At 45.6% G+C, this 20,029-nt stretch overlaps 1 protein-coding gene across 1 annotated transcript; it reads right to left on the reverse strand.

Annotated features, from left to right (window-relative positions):
* Window positions 1–11,576: 11,576 nt before the first annotated feature.
* Window positions 11,577–14,021, reverse strand: LOC103637654 (expansin-B4). Its single transcript, NM_001301560.1, has 4 exons — window positions 13,739–14,021; window positions 13,511–13,620; window positions 12,901–13,085; window positions 11,577–12,392 (listed from the first exon to the last, which is right to left on the reverse strand). The coding sequence occupies exons 1-4, from the start codon at window positions 13,947–13,949 to the stop codon at window positions 12,050–12,052; spliced, it is 849 nt and encodes a 282-aa protein (NP_001288489.1). The 5' UTR covers window positions 13,950–14,021; the 3' UTR covers window positions 11,577–12,049.
* Window positions 14,022–20,029: the final 6,008 nt, after the last annotated feature.

The following is a 20,029-nucleotide window of genomic DNA, read 5'->3' on the forward strand; positions in this document are numbered from 1 at the left end:
TCTAAGAAGTCCATGTCAACATTGCGGTTGTCCTCAATTTTGTGGTTACGTAGAGTAGGTATTTTGTATGTCCTAAAATAACTATCGCTCGAGATTTAGGCACGAAAATCAACCACATTTGATAAATTATGACCGTTTTTTTTGTTTCACGTAGATGTTGAGAAATCAGATACCGCACGAAATCTAATATAAATCCCTTTATCAGCCCATGAAGAAATTGTAAGATTCTAGCATAAAATCCAAAAGTTGTTTAGCTAATAATAAGTTTCTAAAATGAGATTTTGAAAATGGGCTATGGAGTAAACTGATGAAAAATTAAAACATTTGATTCTAATGTAATACAAAAATAAAGCGTGGCCATGACCACAAATATATATATATATATATATATATATATATATATATATATATATATATATATATATATATATATATATATATAACGAACACGTCTAAATATGCACATCATGTCGATTAAGGTTAAAACTTGATCCAGTAGAACCATGTCTAAACATTTAGAGGGTGTTTGGTTGCCCCTGCTAAAGTTTAGCTCGGGTCACATCAAGCGTTTGACTTTTAAATAGGAGTATGAAATATAGACTCAACCAACTAGACTAGATTCGTCTCGTCTTTTAATCTTCGGCTGAGAAATTAGTTTTATAATCCGACTACATTTAATACCCGAAACGGAGGTTTAAACATTCGATGTGACAGGGGCTAAATTTTAGTTTGGGATAACCAAACACCCCCTTAGACAGAACAGTATGAAAAAACATGATGAGAGAGATGGTTGCATTGTACGTTTATTTCTTCCTGCTGACATATTAGAGCAGACGACGTCGACGTTCAGCACCGTCTTGTTGTTGACGACGTGCCCACGCGACGAACAACCAGACAAGCCTTAGCGAGCAAGCGTTCGTATTCTTCCTTCTACCTCTCACCGAACACATACAAAAATGTGGGAAGAACTCATCGGGTTCCCTCCATCTGAACTAAGGTAAAAGTAATGGTTTTATACTTCTCTCAATACTGCTATACACCTCTTTATAAATTGGCCTATGAGGTTTTCTAAAAATTATTCAGATTTTTAAATGAGCTTGGTTCGATAATTGCAACATAAACAAGGCCCCAGTAATTGCCCCTACAGGCTACAGCGCCTGGCCGGGGAGCTTCTATAACCTTCGATATTTTTTTCTATTCTTCACAATTTGATTTATTTGTTTCCTTTTTTTCATGCCTGCATGCACGGACTACAGTACGGAGTATATGGTACTCTATATGTGAACGTTAGTTTGGGATAAAATCCAAATTGTAGATGTAATTTTATTATATCATGGTACAGAGTGACCGGTGCTCTATCACTGTGCCTGCCAGAGGCTGACCGAGAAAGTGATGATCTACTCGCTATTTTGCTCGGTGGATCGAGTTGTTGGGCCGTCAATCAGAGACGCGCGGTCAGGCTCAGGCGCTCAGCTCGGCCTGCAAACGGAAGATAGCGTCGCGTGTCGCCATGGATTCGCCGGACACATGGCCACCAGCAATAGGCTGCATCACGACATGACAGTAGTAGCTGCCGTACTTGCTAGTCGACGCCGGGTACAGGACGCTGCTGCAGTCTTTTGACTCCATCGGGCTTGGCACCGACCGCATCGGCGCCATGTCCATGTAGGCGCACATGCCGCGGACCGCGGGGAAACAGCTCAATCCCCGGCGGATAAAGAAAAGGCGAAGGAGAAAAGGTGCGCCCGAAAAAAAAAGAGGACGTGTATCCATGTGTCGGAATAAAAATAGATGGGTGAAGATCTTAATCCAAATTATAAGTCTTTTTAGACAATGTGTAAACCAAACTTATACAACTTTGGCTATAAATAACAATTTTATTATTTGGTTTTGAAGCTTAATAGTCATATGCATCGGCTTAACTTAAAAAATATTTTTACAATATAAATATACTAGGTGAGTACCCGTGCGTTGCAACGAGAATATATAATAACATAATAACTTATATACAAAATGTGTCTTATATTGTTATAAAAAAATATTTCATAATCCATTTGTAATCCTAGCCATACATAAATTTTGTTATTTGAATTTAGCTGTTTCACTACTGTTAGAATTATAGGCATTTTCCGTATTATTTTAATTCCATAAATTAACATTATGATGATGACATATAACAAATAATTAACCATAGAAATCGTGATCTCAAATTGATCCATACCAGTATGAATCAAGAGAACATAGAGCATGTGAATCATATAAATATAATAAGTATATAAACATGGTTCATGAATTATTACGGAACAACTAAAAATAAGTAGATAGCAATATAAACAGCATGACTGTAAAACTAAAACAAACAGATATAACATATTATAAAATGACAGAATAGAAGAGATAAATACATGACTAGATATAAAACAGCAGAGGTGAATATATGAAACATATGTAATTTGTAGAACGAAAAACAGTAAGGAAATAAATTGATCATACCCTCTCATACGCTCTGATGATCCAGATCCTTGTCCAGCTTCCCTTGTCATGTCACCAGGAAGAAGACGTTTTGGGCAGTCGCGTAGACGCTCCCCAAAAATCTAATTGCCGATCCCTCGTGCAAGGTCTCGAACGGCAAGGGCTCCGGAGGCACCTGCCCTCTCGCTTCTCTGTGCGCGCAGAGTCACGAGATGGAAATACCCTCACTCGGCTGCTGGACTGTGTTCTGAAAGTGTTTTCTCGCGTGTCCCGAGTGACAGGGGTGCTCCTCTATTTAACCTCTCGCAGAGGGAAGCTGAAGGAGAAAGGTCGTCGAGTCATGCCAAGAGTCGGCCAGCTCTAGCCGAGTCATGCCATGAGTCGGCCAGATCTCGCCGAGTCACGCCATGAGTCGGCAGCTGAAGGAGAAGGGTCACTCGGTTAGTGAGTGCTAAAAATTAACACAACCACACCACGCCCGCTCGCCTGCCTGCCTGCCTGCCTGCCTCGCCACGCCACGCCACGCCACGCCACGCCCCGCCCCGCCCGGCCCGGCCGGCGGCGGTGGCGGCGCGCGCGTGCGCGTGTGGCACGCCCTTTTCCATTTCTTGACTTCTCAAGTTAAGTGGAATAAATCCCACCATATAAGTCAAGCCAAAAGACCCTTGGACTTCCAATGTGGTACTATTGGTATTCTCCATCATTACACACCTTAGAGTTTATTCAATAAATGGGCCAAGCCCATAAAAGATCCAACAATCCCCACCAAACTCTAGGGTTTGTAATGATGAAGTATCAGAATCACAATCCTTTGATATACCAGTGTTTCGATGGAGACTGTTAAGTTGAACATCCATCTAGAATAAGAGTTTCACTCATTCACAACTGAACAATGGACTATGCCTTGAATTGACAGTTTTGTGCGAAATAAGATTCACTCAAATCCTTTACTGATACTAGGCTGCAGAAGGGTATTCCCGCTGTTTAGAAGCATATAAGTCATACTTCAGTGCCTTTCATGAGTATTTAGGGATTACCCAAGTCCCATAGACTGTGACCAGCAGTCTGACTCATATAGGTGTATTCCTCAAAAGATGTTCTGTAGGACAACATCTCACCTTTGTAAGACTCTTGGAATACATTAAGGTAAAAACCATCCTGCCTTACAGATAGGAAAGATGTGCATCAGAAATGAGTTAAGGAAGGGATCTTTCCTCACAATCTACTCCTAGCTTGTTTCTCCACTCTACTTCACGGGATCTCCGATCACATAGAGAAGGTTACCACTAGAGTAGATCTCACATGGGTCTCATACCCATTTCCCTCGATGCACTTTCTATCACATTGCGTGACAGACCCTTAGTGAATTGATCTGCCAGATTATTCGATGTGTGGACATAATCCACAGTTATAACTCCAGAGTTTTTCAACTTTCTGACAGATTTCAATCTCCTCTTAACATGCCTTGTAGACTTCATGTTATTCCTAGAACTGTTAACCTTTGTAATCACCGTTTGGTTGTCACAGTTCATGGAAATAGCCGGTATCGATTTTTCAACTACCGGTAAGTCCAATAGGAAATCACGAAGCCACTCGGCCTCAGCCCCAGCAGTGTCTAATGCTGCGAGTTCTGCTTCCATTGTAGACTTCGTTAAGATAGTCTGCTTGCAAGACTTCTAGGAAACAGCGCCACCTCCAAACAGAAACTCATATCCGCTTGTGGCATAAAGCTCACCAGCATCAGAAATCCAGTTGGCATCACAATAGCCTTCCAGCACTTTTGGGTTTCCGGTATAATGAATACCGTATGTCATAGTACCTTTCAAATACCGCAACACTCTCTCAAGAGCACGCCAGTGATCATCTCCTGGTTTCGACACAAACCGACTTAGCTTACTCACAGCATAAGAGATGTCTGGCCTTGTTGCACTTGCAAGGTACATAAGCGAGCCAATGATCTAGGAGTATGTCAATTGATCCCTTACTATTCTCCGATTCTTTCTTAATAGCACACTGGGGTCATAAGGTGTTGGAGCAGGATCACAGTCACTAAAACCAAAGCGACTCAATACCTTTTCCACATAATGGGATTGTAACAAAGTTACCCCACCATCAGCTTCTCTAACAAGCTTGATGTTTAGAATGACATCAGCCTCTCCCAAATCTTTCATCTCGAAATTGCTCGATAGAAGATTTTTAACTTCCTCAATCACATTGAGATTAGATCCAAAGATCAAAATGTCATCAACATAAAGACACAACATAACAGACTCACCCCCACCATACCGATAGTATACACACGTGTCAGATTCATTTACAACAAAGCCAGCTGTTGTAAGAGTATTATCAAACTTTTCATGCCATTGCTTAGGTGCTTGTTTTAGGCCATACAATGATTTTATCAACTTGCACACCTTGTTCTCTTGACCATCTGCAATGAACCCTTCTGGCTGATCCATATAGATCTCCTCATCCAACTCTCCATTTAGGAAAGCTGTCTTAACATCCATCTGATGAATGATAAGACCATAAGAGGCTGCCACGACTATTAATGTGCGAATTGTAGTCAATCGAGCCACTGGTGAGTAGGTGTCGAAGAAATCTTCACCCTCCTTTTGGGTGTATCCTTTGGCCACAAGCCTTGCCTTGTACCTCTCAATTGTACCATCAGGCCTAAAGCTTTTTCTTGAAGATCCATTTGCAACCTATAGGTTGACAACCATAAGGACGGTCAACGACCTCCCAAGTTCCATTAGACATAATAGATTCCATCTCACTCCTTACTGCTTCCTTCCATAAGTCAGCATCAGGAGAGGAATATGCCTCACTAATGGTAGTTGGTGTGTCTTCCACAAGGTACACTATAAAGTCATTACCAAAGGATTTTGCAACCCTCTGTCTCTTGCTCTTTCGAGTGACTATAGTGTCATCCTCCTCAGGGATGTGCACGTGAGAATCCTTAGCATGATCTATAGGAATCGACAGTTCGTGCTCATGGGGAATTATAATCTCATGACTTGTATCACTAGGTGTATTCTTCATGGGAAACTCATTCTCAAAAAATGTTGCATCTCTTGATTCCATGATAGTATCAACATACATATCAGGCACATCAGATTTTATAATTAAGAACCTATACCCAGTGTTGTGAAAAGAGTACCCAAGGAATATACAGTCAACAGTTTTAGGCCCAAGTTTACGCTTTTTGTTGATTGGCACATTCACTTTAGCCAAGCAACCCCAAGTGCGTAAATACGTGAGATTTACTCTTCTCTTTTCCCATTCCTCAAATGGTGTGATCTCTTTGTTCTTTGTTGGAACTCTATTCAGGACATGACATGCTGTCAAAATCGCCTCACCCCACCATGCCTTGGATAATCCCGCTGTACTCAACATGGCATTCACCAAATCTGTTAGAGTGCGGTTTTTCCTTTCAGCAATCCCATTGGATTGTGGTGAGAATGGCGGTGTCCTCTCGTGAATAATACCATGTTCCACGCAGAACTCATCGAACACATTAGAGAAATATTATCCGCCTCGATCGGACCTTAAACGTTTTATTTTCCTCTCAAGTTGGTTCTCAACCTCAGCTTTATAGTCCTTAAAATAATTGAACGCTTTATCTTTTGTTTTTAAGAGATACACATAACAAAATCTAGTGGAGTCATCTATAAAAGTGAGAAAGTATCTTTTACTACCTTTGGTCAAAATTCCATTCATCTCGCACAGATCAGAATGAACAAGTTCTAGAGGTGCCAAACTCCTCGCCTCAGCAGCCTTGTGAGGCTTGCGGGGTTGTTTTGATTCAACACACACATGGCACTTAGACTTTTTGACCAAGTTAAATTTAGAAATTAAATTTATATTTGCTAACCGTATAAGACAACCAAAGCTTGCATGACAAAAACGTGAATGCCATAAATCTGACTCATCAGAAAAATTAACAGAATTCACAATTTTATTACACACATCATGCAGTGATAAGCGGAACAAGCCTCCGCAGTCATATCCTTTACCAACAAAAGTACCATGTTTCGACACAACACATTTATTAGACTCAAGAACAACTTTGTATCCATCTCGACATAGCATAGAAGCGCTAACGAGATTCTTCTTGATAGAGGGCACATGCTGCACGCTCTTCAATGGCACCGTCTTTCCCAAAGTAAACTTCAGAATGACCGTACCAACACCAAGAACATGAGCACGCGACCCATTTCCCATTAACAAGGCGCCATACCTCCCGACCTGATAGGAAGTGAACATAGAGGCATCAGCACACACATGAATGTTTGCACCACTGTCCATCCACCACTCAGGTGAATTACAGACTGAAAGAACAAATGGTAAATAATTACCATACCCAGATGTTCCTCCTTCAGTTTCAATGGTTACAACATTAGCTGATTTCTTGTCTTGAGTGAACTTGCGATCAGGGCACTCTCTTGCCCAATGTTGATCACTGCCACAGACAAAGCATCCTCCATTTCCCTTGTTATTGTTGTTCTTCTTTTTAAACTGTGTTGTATGAACAGGTTTATTTGCATTCTCTTGTTTGTTCTGGTTTTTCTTCTTGTTAAACTTGCGGAAGTTTCTCTTCTGCACCATATTAGCAGTAGAGGTCTCAACACCTTTTCCACTGTCCTTTGTTCTAGCCCTTTCCTCAACATCAAGAGTACCAATGAGCTCTTCCACATTGAACTCTTGTCTCTTATGTTTGAGAGAGGTAGCAAAGTCCTTCCAAGAAGGTGGTAACTTGGCGATTATACCGCCAGCCACAAACTTGTCAGGCAAAGGACAAGGAAAAAGCTCGAGTTCCTTAGCTAGTGCCTGAAACTCATGAGCCTGTTCCACTACAGATCGGTTCTCAACCATCTTGTAGTCATACAGCTGCTCCATGAGATACAGCTCGCTACCAGCGTCAGTTACTCCAAACTTTCCAACAAGTGCATCCCACAACTCTTTCCCTGTAGGAAGGATGATATAGCTTTTCTGGAATAAATGTGCATGAATTACTCAATCAGTTATGTTGATCAAACCATTTCATTCTCAATCCCCAGTGCAAGCGTTGAAATAAATGTGCATGAATTACTCAATTCTAAAATAGATAAATTGACGTGGCTATAGACTATAGATTAAAGTCGTGGCTTGCTGCAAACTGTGTATTGGAAATAGTACAGACGAGAGTGAAGTTAAAAAGTTGATGTGGCATGGACGAGAGGGGATGGTGAACCAGGACTAGAGATGGCAATGGGTAAAAACCCGCTGGGTATTACTTGCCCAAACCCATACCTGCGAAGAAAAAATACGCCCGCTAAAAAAACTCATACCCATGACGGGTATAAAATTTTGCCCAAACCCATACTCATACGGGTTTCGGATACCCAACGGGTTTCCCATACCCACTAACATCAACATAAAAAATAATTCATCATGTAAATGACAATCAATACATTAATAAGCTAGCATAAAAGGAACAAGTGATAACTAATTTTAGCCTAAAATTTGTTACATGAAGTTTATTTCAATTAGAATATATTCAATTAATAATATTATGAGACATATTTATAAGGAATGTTGATTTTAAGGCGGGTTTTAAAAACCTACGGGTTTACGGGTATGGGTAGTGGAAAAATAAATCCATGCCCATGTACCCGTTGGGTTTCCATTTGAACCCATTAACAAACTCATTGTAGAGAAATTGATCCAAACTCATACCCTAATAGAGCAAAAAACTACCGGGTTTCGGGTAGCGGGTACCCATTGCCATCTCTAACCAGGACCGGCCTAAGGATGCTGAGGGTACGGACGAAGCAGTTTTATGTTTTCTTTTCATTTTTGAAAAAAAAACTGAACCAATCACTTGCACATGACACAACTCAGCAGTGCAGCACCATAAGCTTTCAGAACTGCATATTGCATCGCCAGCTCTGTCCTGAGCGCCGATGGGGCGATGCTTCGCTTCGTGCAAAGATAAGATGCCGCCGGTGCTGGAGATCTGGATCGAGGTAGGATGCCACGCGCATCAATAACTCGAGCGGCACGCTGTAACGCGGGACAGCTAATGAGGTTTGAAAAGGCCGGACCGGCAGCGATGGGATGGCTTTGGCTGGACGCCGCCGAGACCTCTCTTCCGTCCTCTTCGTCCGTCCCGTCCAGCTTGCCTCATCGCATTGGCGAACGTTGTGAAAGGCTATCGGTAAGCAGCAGCAGCCAGGAGCTTGACTTTACAGAAGACGACAATCGCAATGCATGCAAGTGAAATTGTTGGGTCGGTTTTAATTGGATTTCTTGTCCCAGTTTTTAACTCGCCAATATCTTAAAATAGTGTAGAATAGTTTTATCCATATGGAACTATCTACCCATGTAAACTTTTATCATCTATTTTCGTCAATACACTATTATGTCAACATATTTAATAACCTTAAAATTCGTGTAAAATCTTGGTTAAGACTGGCGCTAGTAAAGGACAAAGGAGGTCCCGGATAGGTTTACCGCGCGCGGGAAGACAACTGCCTTTGAGCCTTATCTGCAACGCGGGAATTTTTACTATTTTCTATATTCTGATATCTATAAACTCTGTATATATTCCTTTTTTTTGCGTTTCATGGAGGATTTAAATCCATATCACATCTAATTAGTATCAATAGACAGATCATGAAATATTTTCATGATGTATTTATTTTTGTCGTAGATGTTACTGTTTTATATGAAATTGAGTTTACGAAAGTTTGATTTTTGGTGATTCTAATAATTTATTTATTTTAGGACAGAGATAGTAGATTCAGAGTAAACCTAAACTTCTACATTCAGACTAAATCAGAACTTCTAGATTTGATTAATCGTATATTCAGGCCAACTCTGTTTTTAATATTTATATAGATTCATATATAGTAGGTGTTTATTACATTACATAATTTTTTGTTAAACAATAAAATAAAGTTCTAGACTCTACAATATTATTAATATGATATATAATCTATATGTTTGAAATTCTTAGTTTTTTACCCCAATCATATACTTTTTGAATTATTCTAATGAATTCGGATGGAGAAATGACCTAGACTAAAGTTAAGATCTCAAACAATCAATAAGACATTTAAACTTTAAAACTAATGATATTTTCATTTAAATTATTTTATTATATTGTTTTTTGAAGTTCTCATATTTCAAATTTTAATTTTTTGAATTGTTCAAATAAAATCGAATAGAGAAATGGTCTGAATCAAATTTGTACATCTTAATAAGATATACAAGTTTATAGTGGATGAAATTCCCCTTAAAATTATTTACAATCCCATAAATAATTTTAAATTTCTCATATTTTTAAATTGAGAATCTTTGGATTGTTTGAACAAACTTGGATAATAAAGATCTCTTCATAGTTGACGAGTATTTTATTTGAAATCGCTCATGATCCTAAAATTCAGTTTGAAGTTCTTATATTTTAAATTTTATTTTTAAGTATCTAAATGAACTTAGATAGATAAATAACTAAAATCAACATTGTAGGTATTGAAAAATTGGTAAGTTTAGTTAATGATAATTTTACAATTCCTTTTTTTATGAAAGTCCAATCGTGTGTAGATCAATATTTTAATAGATATAAATATTTATCAATCAATAAATTTAAATATATGCCCCTTTTTATAAATATATGTAGTACTAGATCAAGGGGTATTTGGTTCCTCTAACTATAGTTTAGTTTGTATTGTATCAAATGTTTCGATGCTGGTTAGAAGCATTAAATTTAATATAATTATAAAACTAATTACATAGATGATGAGTAAACTGCAAGACAAACTTATTAAACCTAATTCGGCCATAATATAGTAAACTTTTGGTAAGTATGGATTAATTACGCTTAATAAATTTGACTTGTTATTTAGTCTTTATCTTTGTAGTTAGTTTTACAATTAGACTATATTTAAAACTTGCAATTAGCATACAACCATTCGATATGACACAAACTAGTCGAGGAAACCAAACATCCTCTAAGTCTATATTTACCCCTCAACTCTGGCCTTTGTGTGACTTTGATAGCTCAATTATTAAAGCATTTCAATTTTAGCTCACTAAGTGGTTTTGAGTATTTCTCAAATAACTCAGTACCAAAATTAATAAGTTTCGATAGTTGAGGTGGCAGAGTTAGACGGTTTTATAGTTGGAGATTAAAATTAGACAAGGATAAAAGTTAAGGGCACAAAATTAGACTTAATCCTTTTACAAATGGAGGTAGCACAATCCTCATACAGTTTTGCAAAACATGTGCTGACAGTTCGCCACAACTAATATCCAGATGTGCCACTGCTGTCAAGTACAATTTTCTGTGTTGAGACCATCTCCAACCATTCTCCACTTTCTATCATATTTTAGGCTAGCTCCAGCAAGGGACTCTAAAGAGTTTTGTACCCTAAACATAGAGGACGTTGCTGGATTCTCTATATATAGAGTTTCTCTAAACGGTCCTCTATCCATTTGAATACTTTAAATAATCGGTTTAGCAAAACTAAAATATGTATAATATATTTGATAGTATAACAAATACGTATGTACAAAAAATAAAAATATAAAATATCTTTAATATAGATATTTGAGTATAGAGGACGTGATTTAGATGACGTTGTTGGAGAAGAAGGAGATATAGAGGATGAAATCTTTTAGATGAGACTGTAAAGGACGGATATAGATACTAGATATAGAGGACGTTGCTGGAGACAACCTTATATCCCCTAAAAGATACTTCTCCACATAGAGTGTCTCGTGCCATTTTTTTATTCAGCTCCCCTTACAGTATAACTTAGTTATTTAGCATTTAACATCGGAGTTTAATTTTTTTTAAATAGTAGAGTATTTGTATTTATACTACTATAGTATACATTGGTATCATATTAGAAAGGTTAAATGAATATTAATATCACAAATAAATAACATAATTAATATACGGCATATGGAGTTTCCTCCCCATATGGCACCGGACATGGGATGGGAGATGTGGGGGTGTGGTGTGCCTATGGGAGTTTTCTCCCCGTCAGCTCAGCGATGCTGAATGCTCAAGCCAACCGTCGACATTCCATGTCATTGTCACAGAAGAAAACATTAGTGACGAAAGAACAATTAACATGCAGAAGCCTCAACCCTGCACAGGGGTGTGAACAGGGTAGCTCAGCTCCGGGAAACAGGAAATGGTGTTTATACATTACAATATACTTTTCGATTAATCACCGATCGGAATGGAGAAGAAGAAGATGATGATGATATAGAGATTATAAAGCAACAGTGGGCGGGAGAGCGTACATTGTACGCCTGCCTCCTCCATTTTCCCACACGGCTTTGTTGGTTTTTTCCCCCTTGCCGGCTTGCAATCAGGGTTGCAACGACTCAAAGGACCATGACAACGGTAACGATACGGATGACCAAGAGACGCCTCAACCTTTCCAAGGACGACGGCGGCGGCGGCAACCAGCCGTTCCGTTCCGCCGTAGTATTTGGTAGCAGAAGCAGTAGTCTAGTGGGTGGTGGTGGTAGTAGTGGTGGGTGGTGGTGACCGAGCGGCCCGAGGGCGCAAACCAGCTAGCTAGCTGTACTGGACGAAGGAGCGGTAGAAGGTGTTGGGCCTCCAGTTGGCCGGGATGACGTTCCTGGCGACGAGCGTCTTGCCGGACTCGTTGCGGATGCGGATGGAGAAGGGCGGCTGCATGCGGTGGTTGGTGTCCATGCGCCAGATGGAGCCCCAGGACTCGCGCATCGGCGCCCACCGCCCCGTCGGCGGCCCGCGCGCCGTCTTGGACTCCATCAGGTCCACCTGCACCACGTCGCCGTCGCCGTCCTCGTACTCCACCAGCACCGCGAAGTAGACGGGGCTCGAGTACTCCTCCACGTGGAACCCGATCTTGAGGCCAGGGAACTCGCACGGCACCCTGCAAACGAAATTTATTTTTTTAGTAGTAGTAGCGGTAGCACAGAACCGAATCGATGCAAAGAAAGAGCTTTGCTGCGTCTATCTAATCTGCAAGTGTTGCTCAGCCAGCCTCTAAATCTACTGCCGAAGGAGGGCTGGTACTATACAAGAGAAAGCGGAAGGAGGGCTGGCGTTCGGTCACCGCCGGTGGCGTGTTGCGTTGCAACCGTGGATGCACGCAGCAGATACGTTGGGGGCTGCAAAAGGGGTTGCGCCCACTAGTAGCCAAAAATGAGCATGTTCGGGGGCCGGCCGCTGTGCAATAAAAGTGGCCTTTGGCAGGTGCGCCACTTTGCCGCACATGCAGTGTCCGGCGAGCGGAGCGGTTGGGCAGATGATGCCGCCTCCGCTCTCTCTACTACCTCCAAATTCAACAGTAGGTATTGAAGAAACTAGTACTGTACTGCTGTCATACGGTACGGAAACTGAACACACAAAACAAATGAAATCGAGAGAGAGGCACCGACCTGGTGAACTCGATGTCGATGATGCCCGAGTGGCGGAGCTTGTCGTTGAGGCCGGGCTTGGCCAGCCTGCCGAACGCCGTGCCGCTGAGGTCGAAGTGGTACTTGGACACCGGGTAGTAGTTCATGTCGGTGATGATCACCGTCTCCGTCCGCCCGGAGCAGGACGGGTCCTTCCTGCACCGAATCTGCGCCCATCCGCGGCAACCGTCAGCTATGCATGTCAGTCCAAGCAAGAGTCAATGCAGGGTAAGAGAAAAAAAAATACAAATGGTACTGTCACGGAGATCGAGTGAGAGACGCGCACATGTACGCGGGGGGCCACATGCAGCTGCTGTGCTGACCGGCCTGCACTGTACTGTACGGTTGGCGTGCTACTCTAACAGTTACTGGTCCTACAACTCCTACTCCCTGTTATTAGTGTATAATTTTTTTTATGGCGCTCTTGAAATTTTGCTAGAACGATTTTTTTCCTTTCTAAAACAAGTGGAGAACCAGTAGAAAAAAATGTTTCCGCTAAAGAAAACATAGATCATACTGTTATACTACTGATTTTTGATAGAGGTTTCTGGTAAAAAAAAGATCCATATATACTGGCTGTGTTTCACTGTACCTTGTAGCAGGAGCCGCATCCCTTGCCGTCCTTGAACAATGGCTGGTTTCCGCAGGAGCCCATGGACATGAAGGGGTACTGGTTGGTGTGCTTGAAGCCGCACGCACCACCTAGCACAGGACACGTTCCGTGAGCCACATTGCCACGACGGAGGGAGAGGGAAGAAGGGGGGAAGACGGAGCTAAGAGAGAGAGAGAGAGAGATCTCGGAATGGCGGCGCATGCTCACCGTTGTCGTCCGGGCCGGCGCCGTTGGGCTGGCCGTACCAGGTGGCCCGGGCCTTCTGCCAGGGGCCCCAGTACACGGCGGCCTCGCTGGTGTTGAAGTTCTCCGCGCCGGCGTCCGCGGCGTCGAACTGGGCCTCGCGGCACTGGGCTCCGGCGAGCAGGGCCAGGAGCACGAGCGCCGCCGCGGCGGGGAGGGAGGAAGGGGAGCCCATGCCTGCCTGCGCCTCCTTCGCCCTTTCCCCTCTCTCTCTCAGATTCCTCTAGCGGCGAGCAGTGGGCACTGGGCAGCGGCGGCGACTGTGAGTGAGTGCGAGCAGTGGTGGGTGGGTGGTGCCGTGTGGGCCAATTTATAGGCCAGATGGGCGTCGGCCCGCTAGCTAACGGGAGGGGAGGGAGAGGGAGAGGTCTGTGTGTGTACGCAGTTAGCAGCAGAGAGGAGGAGCGAGGGAGAACGTGCCATGTTGGTTGGGGCGCACATGGCCTGGACTGGCTAGTCGATCGAGCCGGGGCCTCGCAGCCGTCCTAGCCCTGCTCAGCTCACTCCACTGCTACTCGTCACTCGTCTTGCCACGGCAGCGCGTATTAAAAGCTGGCAGATGAAGGTTAGGGCTGGGCTGGGCCGGACCCGGCCTGGTTCGGTGGATCGTTGGACCGACGACGGATCGGCTCGCTAGCTTTTCTCCTTGCTGCCATGCCGCGGCTCTAGCTCACCTCACTGGTCACTTGTCTGTGAGATGGGTGGGTGGTGGCCGGGAGCAGAGCAGAGCAGACCGGACCGGACCAGACCAGACCAGACCAGAGAGAAACGGGGCAAAGATGAGGCTCGCGCTCCCACCTCGACCCCCGGAGCTTCTCCCGAGAAAGGTGACTTGTTTGGGCCGGTGTCGGCATGTGCCAGCGGCAGCGCCCAGCGACATGGTCTGGCAATGTGCACTACTGTACTGTCTGGCGCACGCTGGTGCCGCGTCTATTTGGATCTTGGAACACCTTGGTCCGTGCACGACGGGGCTACGTGGTCTGTGTGCTCGTGCCAACCTAGCTACAGACTACTGCGGTGCTGACCTTGAGGAACACGAACTGCCTGCATTCTGTATGCATCGATGGTCTGGACTGGAGATGCTTCCCGGCCGTGAGCACACGTTTAGGCGAAGGTTACTCGCTGTGACTAGTGCTGCGAATTGAGCCGGGCCGGGCCAGTCCGGTCTAAGCCCATCGTGCTTCGTGTCAAACGGGTTCAGGCCAGGAAAGCACAAATAATTTTTGGGTCGTGTCGTGTCAGCCCGAAGTGTAAAAACAGTGGTCCAGTCTGGCCCTATACCACGTCGTGCATTCGTTGGGCTGTGTCGGGCCAAGCCCGACCCATATATTTGACCACATAAAATCAAAATATTATAACCATATAAAGTTTATAGCGTACTAAATTAAAGATATTAAAAATTCTAGCATCATTTAACCACATAAACTCAAAATATAACAACAATATAAAGTCGATATCTTACTAAATTAAAGAAATTAAGATTTGGCTTAATTGGACCGTGTCGGCCCAAGCCCGGACCATCTATACGGGCCGTGTCGGGGGCCCGATGGGTCGGAATTTGAGGCCCGGCCCAGGCCCGCTTTCGGGACGTGCTAGCCCGGTGTTGGAACTTGCTCTCCTGGGCAAGATAATCCAACGGGGGAGTGAAAGGAATGCAAACACGGTTCTGACTCGAGATGGTGATTGCTCTGTTAATCCAGTCTCTCAAGGGCACTGTACGGAGGTATTTATAGGTGTCTGAGTGCCCAACGTCTTGATGTAAGGACGCATGTGCCCTCAAGCACCTGGACTATCCCCGGAATATTCCCATAAGGGAGGGTTATAGACTGTCATTACAGAAAAGCCATTACAAATTGAGCTCGTAACACACTTCTCCATGCGGGGCTTGTTACAATGGACCGAATCCTACGTGGGCCTCCAGGTTGGGTGAGGGTGTGGGACGGGGCGACCTCGTTGTAGGCCTTCGTCTTGCAGTGTAGAGGTCGAAGGGTGGACTCCGCCGGTCGTTTTACCTCCGTTGGTGCAGCGAGATCGACGAAGGCCTAGAGCGAAGGGTATCGTCTTCGCCTTCGCCCCAACATTTGCCCTCCGAGGGACCAGTTCGACTAAGTCATCTGGTGCCGAAGACGTCACTAGATGGTGGAGACGCTGCCCTCGCTCGAAGTGGTTCCGCGGGGGGTTTTGATGTTACCATTGACGGACGCAGTACTATTGGACTATGGGTTTCCCGAAGCGTCGCGTCCTGTGTATAAAAGGGGGGCGGCGCGGGTCAGGTTCTCTTACCTTTCTGCGCGCCGCGAAACCCTAGCCTCCTTTTGAAACTGTTTGTCCGCTCGCCTGCCCTCCTTGCTCCTGTTCGTCGGAGATCTGGCCCGCGGAAAGACTTCGATGGAAGTCGTGGAGTTGGTTCCCTGTGCCCGCAATAAGTGGGGCAACTGGTGGGATTTTTGGTTTTACGTTTCGGAGGGTGAAGTCGAAGACCACCCAGGGCTCCCCGTGGCCATTATGTGCTCCCATTTTTATGTGGCATACCCGCAATTTGAGGTGGCGGAGGATGATGAGGATGAAGGGGCCCTTCGGAGCGCTGCCCGCATGAGTAGCGGGCGCGATTTAGTTGAGGAATTCATCGGGTATGGGGTGTGGCCCTTGGCACATGGATGGGCGTTGGGCGAAGTATGCCCTCGCGAGATGCCCTCCCTGGGTGGGCAGCGAGTGCGAAGTCCAGCCTTCGTGTTGGATCTGCGAGGCCGGGATCCCGCCGCATTCGTGCGTGAAGCGGAGGACGGTGTTGTGCGTATTGTGGGGCGTTATGTGCCTAGGACGGAGGCCCAGCGGAGTTGGGATATCCGCGGATCCAACGCCCGCCTGAATAGGGTCTTCGAGCTGAATTGCTTGTCGTACGGTGGCTATCCCGGGGATGACGCTGTCGACCGCCGCGGGAAGAGGCCAGTGGTTGTGGCTGAGGAAGACCCTTCGCAGGAGGCCGCCCTAGCCACTAAGAAGAGAAAACTAGGTACTGCAGTGGGGGAACTGTGGGGTCTCCGACAGTTTTGCCGTGGAGTTGATGGGGACGTGCGCAGCCCTCGGGGGAAGGATGTCTTCGCCCGAGCTCCGGGAGTCTTTGGCGCGGATGCTGGAGGTTACCGGGGGTCGATGGCCCAAGAATGTTCCGATCCCCCGCGCGGCTGGCGAAGACTTCTTTACGTCTCGCATGGCTTGTGACTTGGATGTTTTTCCTTACGGACGGAATATTGCTGTTGTTGTGTTGGCAGTGATGGAGAAGGACCGTCAAGACGCTGCGCAGAAACGTCGGGCGGTCGTCAGGATCGCGGATCCTATGCGCGAGGCGAAGGGAGCGCGGGGGAGCGCGAAGGTTGCTGCCTCCGGCAGTAGCAAACCGGTGCCGGCTGCGAAACCGGCCGCCCCCGGGCACAGCAAGGCGTCGGCGAGTGCGAAGGCTGCCACCTCTGGCGGGAGCAAGCCACCCCCGGGCGGACTCGCGAAAGGACGAGAGCTGCCTTCGGCGGCGCGACGACTTGCCGACTTCGACACGAACATCAGTGTCGAGGATTATTTTGTTGGTAAGTTTTTTTTTGACTCGGTCTTTAACCGATGACATGGCGCAGTGTCGGGTGAGGGGCAATGGGTTGTTGTCCCGCCTCCGGTGGCAACCACGTCGCCAACGGTGGTGGTTGGGGCGAAGGGTGCCGCGTGGGACCCGTGGGCCGCTTTCTGCGCGAGCGGCGAGATTCTGTCGGCCGCTGCCGCTAAGGACGTGTCGGGATCCATGTCCCAGCGACTGAGGGAAGCGTCGCAGCAGCTGTCACAGCAGCTGAAGCGAGTAAGTTGTGTTGGACTTCGATGTTTGTTGTTTTTATGGGGATTCGGGCCTCATAGGTTTGTGTCAGGCGGTCGACTTCGCCGACCATGTCGCGTCGGGTGCCTTGACTGCGGACGTGGCTGCCGAGGTCAAGAGTCTCCGGGTGCAGCATGCGGATGTTGTCCGGGAGAAGTCGGCTGCGGAAAGCAAAAACCGCAGGCTGGCGGAGAAAGTGGCCGCCATGGAGGCCGAGAAGACGGACCTCCTGCACCAGCTGGCGAAAGAGAGGAGGGAGGTGAACCAGGCCATCGCTGATGCGCAGGCTGCGCAAGCCGAGGCCAAAGAGAAGAGCGGTCTCGCCAGCCAACGCGCCGAGGAGCTGGAGGCGAGGTTCAACGCCCTGCGCAGCCGCGTGGACAAGGCCGAGGCCTCGACGCGCTTGGAAGTCGAGCGGACGCACGCGCAGTTCGTGGGCGCGTACCGCGAGCTGGGTGCGCGAACTGCTGACTTCGAAGTGCTCGGCCAAGAAGCAGGCCTTCGCTTCCTAGAATGGTTGCAGGAGGAGTGAGAGCACCTAGAGGGGGGGTGAATAGGTGATCCTGTAAAACTTAAACTTATAGCCACAAAAACTTGTTAAGTGTTAGCACAATAATTGCCAAGTGGCTAGAGAGGAGTCTCAACAAAACACAATACCACAAGAGATCAAACACAGAGATGACACAGTGGTTTATCCCGTGGTTCGGCCAAGACCAACGCTTGCCTACTCCACGTTGTGGCGTCCCAACGGACGAGGGTTGCAATCAACCCCTCTCAAGCGGTCCAAAGACCAACTTGAATACCACGGTGTTTTGCTTTGCCTTTCAATATCCCGTTTGCGAGGAATCTCCACAACTTGGAGTCTCTCGCCCTTACACTTGAGATTCACAAAGAAATACGGAGTAAGGGAGGGAAGCAACACACACAAATCCACAGCAAAATTCGCACACACACGACCAAGAATCGAGCTCAAAAGACTATCTCAAAGTTCTCACTAGAACGGAGCTCGAATCACTGGGAATGACGAACGAATGCGCAAAGACTGAGTGTGGATGATCAAGAATGCTCTAAGGTTGCTTGGTATTCTCCTCCATGCGCCTAGGGGTCCCTTTTATAGCCCCAAGGCAGCTAGGAGCCGTTGAGAGCAAATCTGGAAGGCCATTCTTGCCTTCTGTCGTCGGGTGCACCGGACAGTCCGGTGCACACCGGACATTGTCCGGTGCCCGATTTCCTTCCTTAAACAGCGCAGCCGACCATTGCAGATCTGGGAGCCGCTGGCGCACCGGACAGTCCGGTGCCCCCTTCCGACCGTTGGCTCGGCCACGTGTCCCGCGCAGATCGCGCGGTCGACCGTTGGCCCGGCCGACCGTTGGCTCACCGGACAGTCCGGTGAATTATAGCCGTACGCCGTCGGCGAATTCCCGAGAGCGGCTTCTTCACGCCGAGTCAGCCTGGCGCATCGGACACTGTCCGGTGTGCCAGACTGGGCTGAGTCTTGGCTGTACACAGCCAAGCTTTTTCCATCTCCTTTCTTTTCTTCTTCTTTCTGTTTCTAACACTTAGACAAGTATATTAGTACTCAAAACCAATGTACTAAGGCTTAGAAACATACCTTTACTCTTGATTTGCACTTTGTTCATCCATGGGCATAAATTCACATTTAAGCACTTGTGTTTGCACTCAATCACCAAAATACTTAGAAATGGCCCAAGGGCACATTTCCCTTTCAATCTCCCCCTTTTTGGTGATTTATGCCAACACAACATAAAGCAACTAGAACAAGTGCAATATCACTTCAAATAAAACTCAAATTTATTTTGATTCAACTTTGGCATATATGGATCATCCTTTGCCACCACTTGGTTTGTTTTTGCAAATCAAACTCAAATCTCTATCTCTAAGTCAAACACACATATTGAAACATAAAGAGAGTCATTCCAAAAGAGATTGATCAAAGATTTCAAAAACTCCCCCTATTTCCCATAATCAACACTTCTCCCCACAAGAGGCCAACTTTTGACAAAAGAGACAATGTAAGAGTTTTGACAAAACAAAAAGCTCTATTTCACTATTTTCAAAATTTCTCAAGTGGTAGCTGATCCATTTATTGCTTTGGCCTTTATTTTCTCCCCCTTTGGCATCAAGCACCAAAACGGGATTAATCTTGGCCCTTTAACCCCATTGCCTCACCAAAATCTTCAATAAGAATACAAAGGCAATAAGAGTACGTGAGATGAACTTGGAATAAGTTACCCTCTCATCGGAGTGCAGTGGAAGTCTTTCATGGTCCAAGTCCACCTTTTTCCTTTCAATCCTTCTTTGAGACTAAAGCATCAAAAACTCAAGCACATGGTTAGTCTCAGAGGGTCAAGTTGTAACACATCTCCCCCTAAACATGT

The sequence above is a fragment of the Zea mays genome, chromosome 1, assembly GCF_902167145.1.
Source record: "Zea mays cultivar B73 chromosome 1, Zm-B73-REFERENCE-NAM-5.0, whole genome shotgun sequence".
Classification (NCBI taxonomy): Eukaryota; Viridiplantae; Streptophyta; class Magnoliopsida; order Poales; family Poaceae; genus Zea; species Zea mays.